General features: G+C 39.2%; 1 protein-coding gene across 2 annotated transcripts in view; it reads left to right on the forward strand.

Moving 5' to 3' along the window:
* LOC122994661 (2-lysophosphatidate phosphatase PLPPR4-like) overlaps nucleotides 1-14,144 on the forward strand; it is a 40,938-nt gene extending 26,794 nt beyond the window's left edge. Inside the window, exons 7-12 of one of the 2 annotated variants that reach the window (XR_006406644.1) lie at nucleotides 2,456-2,591; nucleotides 4,313-4,541; nucleotides 8,066-8,678; nucleotides 10,010-10,160; nucleotides 11,770-13,089; nucleotides 13,190-14,144. Coding sequence is in view for 1 of the 2 variants with exons in the window: in XM_044369474.1 (XP_044225409.1) it covers nucleotides 2,456-2,591; nucleotides 4,313-4,541; nucleotides 8,066-8,678; nucleotides 10,010-10,160; nucleotides 11,770-12,644 (2,004 nt within the window). In the remaining variant the exon portion in view is untranslated. Of the gene's footprint in view, nucleotides 1-2,455; nucleotides 2,592-4,312; nucleotides 4,542-8,065; nucleotides 8,679-10,009; nucleotides 10,161-11,769 lie in introns of both variants that reach the window. The other variant, XM_044369474.1, reaches the window with a different exon arrangement.
* Nucleotides 14,145-15,299: the final 1,155 nt, after the last annotated feature.

Raw genomic sequence — 15,299 nt, forward strand, 5'->3', positions numbered from 1 at the left:
CTCTGTACACATGCAGCCAAGATGTTAATGCATGCTTTGATCTTTCCCCACATGTCTTATTGTGTTACATATTGGAGACAGGCTGGAGAACCAGTCATCCTTGTACAAAAAACTTAAAACATTCTCGACAAATGACTTGAACCCTCCTACGTTACATGACATTGTTTACTTGTGTTCATCTCCCATAAAACTGTACTATACCTTTTCATTGCATTTGGGCAGTCAACATTCTCTGTGAAAGCCACAACTCAACGGATCACCCAATCAGAGGACATACAGTAAAGAGGTGCAGTTCTGTTACTACAGTAGCTTGAGATCTGCCTTTGGGCTGCAGATGAAAATGGCCTCTGTTACATCAAATTGCAACATTTATATTGAACATGGTCCCTTACAAATAAATTAAATAAAACAAGGAAATGAACATTGCACCTCAACTGCTAGCATTAAGTTTTTGTCAAATAATCTGTCTCTCATTTTACTTTCCCTACCCTGTCTGTTGCCCTCAGCCCCAAGCCAATCTTTTAAGAACGGCTCACAAATATTTAGTTTAATTTTTTCAAGAGGCTCAGTAATATCCTAAAACAGCTGTTCACTGTAGTTTTTATCAAACGTTATTTAAACAGGAGGAAATCGTGCATTTGTTAAGGACTATTTTCAGCGGTGGATTTATCCACATCTGATGCTCTACTGAGTATTTCTGGTAGCAGGACGGTGTGTGTCCTTCCAGTACAATAGTGTGCTTCATTGATGTGTTCTTAATAGTTTTTGGACAACAGTGGAGCTTTAGATAGAATATCATCAGACTTCTCCAGACGTTTGTAGTGGTTAGCTAACAGGCAATGTGGTGGGCTAGTATATCTGTAATTTTCAATTGAGCTTACACACAGATTTAGACCTGTTAAACTGGAACTATGTTTGAGGTTGCAAAATAAAACATTTCAATATGTTTGTGCTAGGTTGCATTTTAAAATTAATAGTTAAACTGGAGATATCTAATTCCCACAGAGGACATATTATATAAATGTAATATGCTCTATTGTTACTGTAGTACATGTGGTTCAGTGTAGTTTCATGGACTGAAAGGAGACATGGTTGTTCAACTCATGTGTGGAAACTGGTGGATACGCATGCAGTATATTTAATACCTCCCACACACCATCACCCTCCAGCCCACACACACTCGGATAGACACGCCCACACACAGACATGAGCTGAACTAAAGCAATTACACTTGTGAGCCAACATGCACACACACCAACACAGCCCTCTAAACCGGCCTACTCATTTGTTGTTCAGCCTTCTCCTGCAAGAATAAACGTTTGCTACAGATTGGTGAGGTTTTAGTCCAGAATATCAACTATACATCGAATGATGTAGAATCACCAGTTATTTAAACTAAGAACATTATACTGACGGGATGATTGCAATTGTTATGCAAATGAGTGTAAACTGATATAGGAAAGGTAGGATTTTTATTCTTCTCTTATGTGTTTCTGCACTATGTAGAGTTGTTCTACAGGCAATAATTCTGCACAGTACAGGCTTCATTTGGCTATTTTAAGGTGCTTTGTTTGGCATTGCATTATCATTAGAGGAGCAATTAAAAGAATAATACATAAATTGAGGCAGATTGGCAGCCTCCACTTGTTTCTGTACTGCAGTGCATCAGTGCTACTCTGGCTCATTTGGCAGGACATCTGCTGACCACTTGACAACACAAAACAGAAACAGTCTTATATCTTTTTGAAGAATGGTATTCATCCCTCCAGAAGAGTTCAGAGACTTGTAGAATCAATGCCAAGGCTGAGGAACATCATTCTTCATAAAGATATTCCCTCATTTTGTGTTTTGATGATGGTGGTGGAGAGCGCTGTCAAACATGTCAGTCCAAAATCTCCAAGGTGTTCAACTGGTTTGAGATCTGGTGACACTACTTGAATGAGGCATTTTGCAAGAAGTTAGCTGTTGTTTTGTAAATGGCCTTCACTTGTTCACCAGTTTTTTGTTTTGCCTTGTGGGATAATTTGAGTCTTCTATGTAGTGTATAATTAGTCTCAGTAGAGAATTCAGCCCACAAATGCCAGACCCACAGAATGACTGCAGACAAATCTGTCTTGATTTTGAGAAACAAAATACTTAATGTACCACCTTGAAGTTATAGACTACATGGCCCAAACCTCATCTGTTATTCTGATACAGAACTGTCAGTTCAAACTAGGTCATTGTTACCTCTGACTTTGCTGACAACCAGTAAATTATTTGTTCTTAATGATTTTCTCTGTACTTTTGGTAATGATTATGTTGCATAACCTCCTCTTGCAGTGAAACAAATCCAGTTTTGAATAATTCTTTAGTAAAAGCTTTGATGTTGGCTTGAGGATTTGCCAAACTCAGTTCTATACTTATGTCTTTGCCTCATGCTCCTCTATGGCTCACTGTGTATGTTTGTATGCAGGGTGTGTATGCAGTGGGGAATTTCCAGCCCAGTGAAGATCGGTCCAGAAGTCAGCCGCCACCCCCCACCCTGAGAGAGCCCCCACTCTCCTCTCTCCCCAATGTGAGCCAATCAGCAATCAGCAACAGCCACCCAGGTAAAGCCATGGATGCCACGTGTTTGCTAGAATTACAGATCACATCACTCAATATGTCAGTTGCTAGAATACATTTCCATCGTGCCAAAATACTGCACACATAAGCATGTTATGATATGACCAGTAAAAAATCTCTGAACATGTGTACTTTAATGTGGTTCTTGTGCTTCGACATTGCTCAGTCCTAAAATCATCAGTTCATCAGTGTGCTAATGAGCACAGGCACACTGTGTACTAACAATGCAATGACTTTGAGCAAGGTGAAATGCCATTAAAAAATTCAGTGGAGATATATGTTTGCCCTAATACAAATCTGAAAAAAGCAAATCACGGAGACCAAGACATTACACCGAAACTGACTTAAAAAATGGGTTCACAATTTTTCAAGTCTGTCTTAAAACAACAGTCAGGAGCCCAAATGAACATTGAAACATGTTTTTCTTGCTGTAATCATTCCTCCTGTTCATACTGACCATTTGAATATCCCTTCATGATGCACTTACAATGTAACTGATGGGGAAAAATCCACAGTCCTCCTTCTGTGTAAAAATGTATTTAAAAGTTTATAAGAAGCTAATATGAAGCTTCAGCTTCTTTCAACATTACAGTCTTTTTAGTGCCAAAGTCCCTCTTTTTGTTACTGTACTTCCACCTCAGCTCAACAGGGAAACACTGTCTGAGGAAACACAAAGAGGGAATTTGATGCTAAAAAGACTGTAAATGTGGCAGATATCCACTTCATATGACTAACTCAGACTGCTGAAGCCTCATATAAGCTTCACATCAACTTTTAAATGCATTTTTGCACAAAATGACTGTGTGGACACACTGTGGATTTTGGCCCCCATCACTTACATTGAAAGCACATTTGAGGGGGATCTTTTAATAGTCAGTATGAACAGGAGGAATGATTACAGTGAGGAAAACCTCTTTCACTGTTCATATGGACACCTGACTGTTGTTTAAGACACACTTGAAAAACTGTGAACCTGTCCTTTAATTAAAGAAACAGTACTATAAGACCCAGTGGGGCCTGCCACAAATTGAAAAATGATATCTGAACATCCACTAAATATCACACAGACACTATCCAGTAAAGTGTCACTTAATTGTAAACTAACTGTAAACCTAAAGGTTTGCATCAGCTGCTTACATTTGTGGAAGTAGAAGACTACCTTGCTTTGCAGATCTGGTTTGTCTTGGTGTTATGCCTCATTTAAATAAAACCAAATTACACCAAGATTGGGTTTACCGGTTTTAGATGTGGCACCCAAAGCAGATGTTAGACTGTTAATGATGCAGGTGCTAGGAGCACCAGGAATAATTATGAGGATCTCCAATTTGGGATCATTCAACTGTAGGAAATATTTGGACATCCAGCACTTGATATCAGCAAGGTAAGTTATAATGAAAGGCATATTTGTTGTAAAAGGCTGGCTGACTAGTACTCCACATGACCAGTAAACTGATCATGATATGTAAAATTAGAAGATTAAGATTAATTAACTTGAAACTGAAAACACCATACCTGCATAGAAAATGAAACCCACACTCTCAGAATTTAAGCAGAGAATGTAACTTGGACCCTTTGTTTCAAAACCAAGCAGTCTTAACATTTTTATTTTAACTATATGATGTTTTTTCATTCACTCACCAGAATCATCCCCCATTTTTTTGCCTTGATTTCAGCAGTTTGACCTTTCCGTGCTGTTCTCTGATAGGCCACCACACCCTGGCTCCCAGCCAACCAGAGCCCATCATCACGAGGACCTCATCCCACACCTTGTCCCCCAACCAAGCAGAGCCAATCCTCACACGAAGCTCCTCCTACCGAGAGCCCTCTCTAAGCAATCTGAAGAGAGCTAGTGCTGAGGTGGAGGTGATAAGTCCGTCCAGTCCCCTAGGCAACCGTGACAACATGATGACCTTCAGCAGCAGCACACTGCCAAGGTAACTGTTTTTAATTCATCTTTTATCCACAGGTTTGGTATAAGAGAAAAAAAGGTTTTCCAACTTTGCTTATCCATAACACATCAGCTGTGTCCAAAATACCATGGTCACTGAAAATTCTGTATTCTGATTGGATGGAATTTATAACCAGACACCAACAAAGCAAGAGTTTGTTTGCATTTCTAAATTAAAGCGCCAATATTCAACTGTAGTTAAGAACATCACCAGTGAGGTGTAGCTAAAGAGCTTGGAGTTAGTGTTATTTGTGCAACCACTTCCACCAACAAAAGAGAGCTTTTGAAATAACATTAGCAGTGGTGAAACCGCAAGTGCGCATCATTTCTACCTCGCGTGTCTTGTGTTCCTCGGAGCATTGGTTGTGCATGGTCTCAGAGGTCAAAGCTACGCATCCGTAAGATGCAATTTAGCACATGACCAGCGGGGGGCAGTATCAGAAAGTAAGGTCAACAGCAGACTCAATGGTGTAAACTGTTGAAGAGAGAAACTCATCAAGCTTGTCTACAACTGCCCACATCGATATGATGTCACAGTGTCAAATATGCATGGCAGAATAGCAGGTGTTAGATTGCTACAAAGTCGCCTCTGCTTCTGTAAAAGAAAGCATGTGTATCAGAGGCCTAATGTGACCAGAATCTGTGCGTGTGAGATAAAGTTAGTTTAATATCCAAGTGGTTAAATTTGGTCTGATCTGAAGTTATGAATGCATGTATTACCAGGGAAGGAAAGTCCAACACATGCTGCCATTTTGGTGTGTTGTGTCTGTGGTTTAGGGAACAGGATCATTAACTTCAGGCGATTGTCTACACTTGATGCTCCACCTTTTGAATGGTGCTTTGCAATCAGCCCTGCTGCTCTTATTTGGAGCTAGAGGCCTGCTTATCTGAGTGAGCCACTTGTTTGAACCATCTGCATAGTTAACCTTTACAGATTTTGCTCCCTGCTTTGTTAATGTCATCTAAAAATATTTTCCTACACAGCCAAACTGTAAACTGCTATTTTGGTATGCAAAGTAATTGGAGGACACTGCTGCAGGTAATAAGCTGAACCAGTTTACTGCAGTGACAACAAGTTAAGATCAGACCATGTCTACAACAGTGGCATGGTAGCGTTAATGAGGTTAATTTCCTGGGAAATGGCAGCAGACTTTGGTGAGAATTACCAGGATTATTCATTCCCAATATCAGTTTATTACTAGCTGGCCTAGCTAGCTACTAATTGTTTCAATGTGGTGGAAAAATACTTAACAGTTTACACAAAGCAGCCAGAGGAAGTAGATTTTTGGGTTTATCTACTGCAGGATAAGCCTAGGATTTATCAAGCAGTTCCTTTGAGTAGTGTTGAATGTAGTAACAGATGCATACAGTGCCCACGGGATAATGTTAGCCTCAGGAAGACACTTTTTCAGTTTGAGTCTCAAATCTTGCCTTTTTATTGTTGATATAAATATTAACTAATATTAAGCTAATATTAAGCTTTTTCTTACAGCTCTGCAGACAGCAGCCACTACCAGCTGCAAATTTTTGTAATCCTCTTTAAGGACCCTGGGTAGAACATTATTTGGCCGAAGCTTTGGCTATGGCTAAGTTGCACTGAGTTAGCTGGAGCTGGAGGCACGAGGATTTTGCAGAAGTGGTTCATACACAAATGAAAGTTTTTGTGAATGATTTGTGGACATTTTAAGCTGTATCTCCCTAAAGGAGTAGGAGGGGAAGGTCTGGTACTTGAGGGTATGGGCGGGCTAAATGCTAACTGATAATGATGAGTCCTTTCAGCCATCCACTTCATTTAGCAGTAATACCCCACACAGTGGCTGAGACAACCATCTTTGACTCAAGCATAGCTACACATTGAGACTGAAAGGTTTAATTCATCTGAACAGCTTGTCTTGTCACAGCTGTTTGTCCTCTGTGCCATAGCATGGAGGGACTATCATAATGAATAAATTCATCTACATGATCAGACCATTTATCAGAGTAGATCATTCACTGTTTGCATATGGTGCAAAACATCATATAATCACTCGTTATTCAACACAATTGACTCAGTCTGACCATGTGGAGACAATTTATTTTATTGGAATATACTGTATACTACTGCAAGCAATCGGTTTGTTCCCCTGTCATCTTTGTCTTTGGTAGAAACATGGAGAGAAGCAGAACAGTGATTCAGGATGAAAATTGCCTGTTCATCTGAAGATGAAGCATGAAAGTCTGTGTGGGTGTAACTGAGAAAACAACTCATTTTAAGTATTTTTCAGAGCACCACACTAAAGCAACACTGACACACGAGGCTCTGTGGAACATGGTGGAAGTTCCTCAATTAACTGGAATCCTCCTGGATGACACACAGATTTTTGAGTAACTCACCAAAGTCCTGACTGCCCCAGATTTTAAAAAGAGAGACAGTAGGGGGTGTCACTAATGACTTAGAGAAACAGTGCAGTTTTGGTATGACGTATGTGCACCAACACACATGGGAGTTGTTGAGGTGGTACTGCGATGTGGATTCTTCCTGTCATGTAGTCAAACTGCCCCTGTGGTCCTGTTTGGCTCCTCATTTTAATTATTTTTTATGGATCTGAAATGGTCCAGAACAACGCAGTAAGCAAATGTGTTATTTACTCCCCAAGCTCATTTCATTTCAGGCATTCTTTTTAGTTGATAGCGATTCTCTCAGACACAAGGGCATCAGTGGGAACTGCTTTCGTGCTGGGTCATTTTCTCCATCACAAAATTCTGAAGTGCTGTGGTACACAATGTACTGCTTTTGAAAGAGAGGGCAAGAAATGATTTGATTCATCATGATGTGCAAGACTCCACTTTCTAACTGTGTTATACTGTAGTTGCTACTGGCAAAATCAGTCCAAATTCAGCCATTCACAGCACAACAATAGAGCTAATAATAAATGTTAGGCACTATAGTAGCTTTGCACAAACAGTAACAGGCTACAACATATACAGATATGCAGCTGGAGTTGACCAAAATGTGTTTGTTGTTTCTTTTCCTTTATCTATGGATTCTGGTAAGGTGTCATGGGGGAAAATGAAAATTGTGCCCACAAATTACTTCCAGATATGGTCAGGCTCTATATGTAAGGAGCCAAGATGAAGATTTCACCTTTGTGTCCAAGATTTATTCGAGAGCACATAATGTTAATATGTTTCATCATTTGGGAAAACAATTTGTTAATTTGGGTACAAATTAGTAATTTGTGCCGCCACTTTATTAATTTGAGAGAACAGTTGATTATTTCAAGAGCATGAATTTGTAATTTATGTGCACAAATTTGTCTTCTTTCTATATGACACCCGCCAGGCTCCATAATACTCCCCCATTGTGGTTGTTGTTCATTTCAGCTAATCAGGTTGTGGTTAGCACAATGGTAACTTGGCTGTGGTCAACACTGAGCAAATGAGCACACAAGGTCTCTTCAATAAAATGCAGATGCACTCTTGCCACAATCTGTCTTGTTGCTCACACAGTTTCCTTGGCTCTTCCTCCAGGTCCCATGGAGGCTCTTCACTGGAGGAGGGCCGCATTCCTCGGCGTCACGCCTCCATCCACGCCTCGATGGACTCAACCCGATCCAAGCAGCTTCTCAGCCAATGGAAGAATAAGAATGACAACAGGAAGCTGTCCCTGCAGGTGATGGATGGAATAAGACCAACTTCCTCCTCATCTCCTCAGAGGAACATGGAACTGCGCTGCTCCTCTGAACCCTCTGCCATGGGCCTGGAGGCAGAGCTCCGCGGTGTAACCCACCTGCCTTCAACTGGCCAGGAAACAGAGCTGCGTGCTGGGGGCCACATCCCAGCTCAGTATATGAAACTAGCAGCTAGCTCTGTTCCTATGGCCAATCATAACCACATGGCCCATAATGGCAGCACAGGGCTGGCTGGTGGGGCCAGAGTGTCCATCCAGTCCCGGCCCGGATCCTCCCAGTTGGTTCACATTCCTGAGGAGGAAAACCCCAACTGCAGGGATCAGGAAAGTGAATCAGAAGACAGTATTATGGATGGGGGTGGGTCAGTTAGAGAAAAGTGGCTGAGAGTGGCGGAGAAGACCACCATACCCTGCAGACCACTCAGTGCTGGAGGACAGCCTCGTCTCATGCAGGTTCATCCTTCTTTTTCTCTTCCGACTTCAATCTATCTATCTAGTTGACTTGAGTAACTGATGAACATAACAGTAAACCAACAGTTCTGATTAGATTAAATTGGCCAAAAATTTGAAGAACAGAAATGCCAAAAATATGTTTCGAAACAGTGTCACCGTTGTATAGTTTGTCCACCAGAGCCTAGTGAAGAGTTTATTTTTCAACCATAAAATGTCCTACCCAGCATATTTCACGGTCACAACGGTTAAAAAAAAACAAATTTAAGGGAACCTTATCAGAAATGTTTATTTATGTTCTGGGTTGTGTAAAAAAAAACAATGTCAGCCAATAGATTATCATCAGATTTGTTTGAACTCTCCAATATACTATATCGGGCGGGCTATAGTTCTAATAATGGGTTACTAATTGAAGTCATTTATCAAGTAAATTTCTCAGAGGTCTGGTGGTTCCAGCTCCTTAAATATGAGGTTTTTCTGATTTTCATTGCAAATTGAATGCCATAGTTTGTGGCTTTGTAGTTCTGACTGTTGGTCGGCCATGTATAGCCATCATTTTTGGGCTCTGATAATTTATTTGTCATGTCATTATTTTATAGATCAAATAATTCAATGATTAATTCACAAATCAGATAAAGTAGATTAGTCAATAACAAAAATAATTTTTGTTTAGCAAAATAATCTTACTCTATGGCCCATAGTTGATATGTCTGCAACTGGAGTTGGCTCAAAATAATTTAGCTGCACCGTGTACACAGGTCTGATGAGAGCAAAAGACTGAAGATACTGAAGATTTGCTTACAAGCAAATAACATGGCATTTAAGTGCTATAATCAGTTTTGTGATAATAATCTTATATGCATAGTGATTCAAAATTATTTGAAAAGAATATTAGAAAAATAAGCATAATATGCTCAAACCTGACAGATTTAACAACTGTGTGATGATTAACTTTTTAATACAAATCGAATAGTTATTTACAGAAAAAAATGGAAAAAATCAACTCTGAAGTAGCAAATACTGAAGCACTGAGTTATGTAGTTGTGTTGATGCTCTAACCTCCATGTGATTAAGATAATGATGTACTGAGTTTATTTGTTGTAGAGAAGAGTGGTTTGTTGACATTTTTTCCTACTTTTTTCCTTACTTTAATTTTTAGTTTTATCACTGTGAAATAACATAACTTCAGTACAAGCTGTATGTTTTGTGGACAGCTGTAACAGTATCATTAGTAATACTCCAGCAACTTGAAAAGCAGGTCAGTAATAATGAGTAAGTATTCCAGCAGCAAAATTTGGAATAGCTCACATGTCACTGTCTTTCTCATATTCCAGGTGATAGCCTTATCCAAACAGCAGGGCCTGCTCCACTCTCCTCGGTCGGAGGATGGCGGCAGCACCGTCAGCTGCACAGGATCCATACGGTACCGAGCGCTGACGGACCAGGACCCATCACCACCAGCCTCCACCACCGGAGCAGTGGGAGGTCTGTACCGCTCAAAGAGTTGTCTTATATACATATATATGGTGTGTGGTGAAACAGATTACATGTAGAATTTTAACATCAATGAATCATTACTACATTAATGAGAAATCAGTGTCATTAATATAAACAAATTAGCCACCCACAGGGAAGACTGGCAGTCTTAACTGCCCTTCCCTGCACTTTGTATTATTGCTGAACACTACAAGATAGATTGTTTATGACACAAAATAGAAGAGAGTCCTGCTCTTCCAGTGAGATGAAGATCAAATTTTATGACCATGGTAGATGGTAGGAATAAAAGTTTCTTTCAACATATGTATCCTTTCTTTTCATTTCTGTTTATTAGACAAATATAAACAGATGTTTGAAAGTGATACACAGAAAAATTTCAATATGAACATGTACATTTTAGTGGATGAGCACATTTCATAGCCTGTTACACCCATTCATTTGCAATGTCTGGGTATCATTTAAATTTTTCCAATTTGAAATTTACCAATATAACACCTTTTCAACACCTTACTATGAGATATATCAACATGGTTTTGTTTTTTCGTTTTAATAAAAAAGCAAAAAGTTCTCAAATGCTAAATGTTGTCTAAACACAAGCAGCTGTATGAGAACTGTGCCTAAATAAATAAAAAACTAAAATTAGATTCGATTTTTTAAATCTAGAGCAGATTGCATCAGATTTAGATGCCTGAACTAACATGACAGGGACATTAAACAGAGCCAATGATCAGTTAAGTTCAGCATTCAGTCATTTTCAGAGTCAGATGGATCTCAGTTTCAACTCTGTGCTCGCAGCACAGTGGTAGGTCTTTACTTAATCTTTACACAAAGACTGGAAGCAGAAGGAAGCAGCTACTTTAGCTATGTACTTTCTATCCGACATAAGACTGATTGTGGTTTGGACAGTATGAAGGATGGCAGGGAGTGAGGCCTAATTTATCATAGACTGGACTCTTCTTAGCTCTTCTTGGCCTCTTAGCAGTAGTTACAACAGTATGAGCACAGAGGCTTTATTTTAGATGGCCAATCAATTTATTGGTTGTTTTACCACTTTCGGTCAGAGCAACAACCTGTAAACACAACACTGACATATTATCACCTTATACAGGGTATTAGGGTATGTGTTAGCTAACAGTTGCCTATCTACACATCCAGCAGACACAAAGCAACATTAGCATTCATTTGAAGTCATGTTTCTGTCCATCTGAGCTAGTCAGTAACTGTGTCTACTGTTTGGTGCTGGCAGGTAGTGTATGCTGGGTTTATTAGTGTGTTTCACCTGATAACAAGACACTCACTGCTGCTGGAAACAAATTTGGTGAAGGCATTGAGACTGAACCAAAACAGTAAAGTTGTGGGCCATAAAAAAAAACAATGAGCTGAAAGATGCTAGAGGGGAACTGCAGAGTTGGATGATAATTCTCTGGGGGTTTCGTCCCTTCTAGCGACACCTTTCACATTACACATAGTCATTTGACCCAACATAAAATAGTGATAATATTGCAGCTTTAAATATTCAAGATCATGATGATTATTGCTACTACATTGGCAGTAGAAGGCCATACTATTGAGTCACTAATTTCTTTTGTTCTTTTAGGAGGAGGTTTGGAAAGATCTGGCAGTATAGTCCGTGTTGAAGCCCACCCAGAGTCCAGATCAAACAAACCAGTGGTGAAACCTCCAAGCACTGATGGAAGTGGCTCTTGGCGATGGAAACCACCAGAGCAACGACCGTCAATCCGACAGTCAGCTTTCACCCTCAATGACCTGAACAGACATACGGACAGCTGTGATTCACTGAGAGATGGAGGGTCATTGGATGGACGGAGGAGTGTGACAGGGACCGAAACGGAGAGTGAAGGTGGAGGAGAAGGTGGTGGAGGAGGTGTATACACCAACCATCCACATGTTGTACATCCCTTACATCCACTACATCCCAATAACCCCAACAACTTCCAGCACCCCAACTTTAATCCCAACAACCCCAACTTTAACAACATTCATGCTAACTTCAATTCCAATTTGCCGTTTACCCCCACCGCCATCTTTGCTCCTCCTTTCCATCCCCATCCTCAAGCCGTCACTACCATCAGGGTCACCCCGGTGGAAGGGACAGCTGCCAGCAGCGATGGCGGCTCAGACTGCCAGTCGGTTGCCTCGTCCAGCCGTGAATCCACCCTGAGAAGGAAGAGTGGCAGCAACATTGTCCACATCCCCGATCGAGGGCCCACCCCTGACCTCCACAACAACCACCGTCTTTGTGATGACAGTAACCGCCTCGACAATGAGAGCAGCAACCGTTTCCATGAAAACCTTCGAAGTTTTCAAGACAACCCCATCCACCCCAATCATCCCAACAGGCAGTTGCAGGGGATGTTTAGCCGCCCGGGCCCAACTCCTCCCCCTACCTTACCCCGCCCTATCCTGACTCACACTCCACCTCCAACTCTGGGCTTGGCCTATAAAGAATGATATGCTCAGTGTTAAGTTCATCCATCTATACCTGTAATGAAGATTTGCCCTGACTAACCAGTGCATACTAGCAGTGGAGATTTGCTTCTTGGGCCAACATACAGAACTTCTGTTTTGGCCAAAAATTAAAGGAAATTCAGTTAAATCAGTCCACCACCCAGGGTTAGCCAATAGGGCTTCTTAGCCCTATCCACAACCTCTCACCAGGCCAATTAGGGCATACTATATGGCCATTTGTGTCCCTCCAGCCTCCCAACTGGTTTAGTACCAAACGGAATAAAATGTGTCTTGCTTGGAGAGGGGCTGTAGGCTTATTAAAACCTATAAGGAATAGGTCCATGATCTACTTAAGGTCAAAACCCATAGAGTATGGACACAATTAGCCCTGCCCCCAGTCTCCAACTGGTCTATAAGGATGGACAATAGTCAGGGTCCATCTTAAGTGGTGAGTTTGATTCAACTTTTCTTCTACTTCTTTTTTATCTTGCTGGACATGCCAGTTAATTTTTTGTAAATCTAACAAATTGAGTGCATTTGCTTCATAGGCACAAAGATAATGGGCTAAATAAACTGCTGACCGTTGACTCACTTTTAAGGAGAGACTCCAGCCTCCTCAGGCTGTCCCATAGCTCCCAGCTATCAAGGATGAATTCAGCCTAATGACATTGCCCCCTTCTCCTCTGACTGATAGGTCAGCTGTGTATGGGAACATTTCTATCACTAATATTTATACATATATTCTCAGCTTTCATCCTGTTGTCAAACACAGGTCACATATCAATATATAAACGTTACAGTGTAACCACATGCCATTAGATGGGGATTTGCATTTTAAAGCCCATAACTGTGCTGTATTTGTACATATGAGCTTGGGTGGCCACAGTGAAAATGAAACCCATGGTCTTAATAGTGTCTGGTGTTTGGGCTATGAGGGGTCCCTTTTGGGCAATAACAGTATCACTTTGTTCACAGTGGTATTGTGTTTGTGTTGAATGAGAACAATATCATGGGGCATACATTGTATTTAAATATAGTAAAACAAATGCTTTGTTTTTTACATGCTGTCGTTTAATGGTGTGCAGTATATAAATTATCCTTACTGTGTAGTAGCTGTACTGTACACTGACACATGCAGCATGTGAATCATCCAAAAAAAACAGACCATACTCATACTCACAAGACTGATGTTAGTTAACCATTTCTTTTTCCAAGTTTGATTCATTTTACCAACCCTTCATGTGCCCCAGCATTGTGGGTGTAATTTAGCCAAGGTATTAAGGCTACTGCTGGGCAAAAATAATCTGAGATTTCTTGAATTAAGTTGTAATATTTTTAGAAAAAAGTCACAATGTTATGAGATAATTTTGTTGTGAAAAGGGTCATATTATATTACAAGAATAGTCTTAATTTTACTATTACAAAGGAGAGTTTTAATCTTTTGGAAAAAAAATATTATATTATAATAATAAAGTGTAATTTTACAAGAAAATACATTATTACAAGAATAAAGTCATACATTTACAAATGTATTAAAATAATTTTTTGAGAAAAGGTCATTATATTTCAAGAATAAAGAGTCATATTACAAGAATTTACAATTTTGAGAAATCATGAAGCATAATTTTACATGAAACAAATTTACAATATGAAGTTATAATTTTACAATGATATGTCATAATAGTACAAAATAAGTTGTAATTTTGCAGTAGAAAGTTGTAAGATTGCAAGAATACGGTCAAAATTTTACAATGAAATGTAACATTACCAGATAACATCATACTTAGAAAGAAAATTACATAGTATCACAAGAATAATGCCTTGATTTTATAATATAAAGTCAAATCTTTACAAGAATAAAATCATGTATTTACAATAATAATATGAGAAAAGTGATAACATTACAAGAATAAAGTCATACTTTTAGGGTGGAAAAGTCATAATATAAAGATATAGTATACAGAGAAAAAGGTTGTTTGTATTCAGAAAACAGCAAAATTATATATTTATTGATTAGATTGGGTAGATTAGATCATGTATGCATGTTTTACCATTGCCTAACTGTCCATAAGGTTACGAACTTTTCTTGCAAAAGTCTTGTGTTTGTCTATGATATTAAGGTGCTTATTTTTTAAACCTATAAATGCAGATCCTCCACCGTCCTCATTGTGATGCACAAGCTGACAAACTGCTCTCACCTGGTTACTCCAAGGGAATCTTAAAATAAAAGTTAGTGTCAAAATATTTTTTCTTTAAAAAAATCACAATCTTATTTTCATAATGTTACAACTTTCTCATAAAATTACAACTTCATCTTCATTTATAAACTACAACATCTCATTCTTGTAAATGTATGACTTTTCCCTAATGTTTTAACATTTTTGTAAAATTATGTATTTATCTCATAATATTACAACTTTTTTCTGATACAATCATGACTTAATTCTTGTAAAATCTTTATTTTTTCTTTATTTGCATATTACAACGTTTTCATAAAATTATAAGTATTCTTTCTTCCCCTGAAACTGTGGCCCCAATATTCTGTTTGTCTTTGTGTAATATTCCACACAAAATTGCATCAGTATTTTGCATGTGGGATTGAATTCATAAAGTATAAAACAAAAGTGTAAAGTATAAAACTTTCTGACATTTCTACTG

The sequence above is a fragment of the Thunnus albacares genome, chromosome 12 (genome assembly GCF_914725855.1).
Source record: "Thunnus albacares chromosome 12, fThuAlb1.1, whole genome shotgun sequence".
Taxonomy (NCBI): Eukaryota; Metazoa; Chordata; class Actinopteri; order Scombriformes; family Scombridae; genus Thunnus; species Thunnus albacares.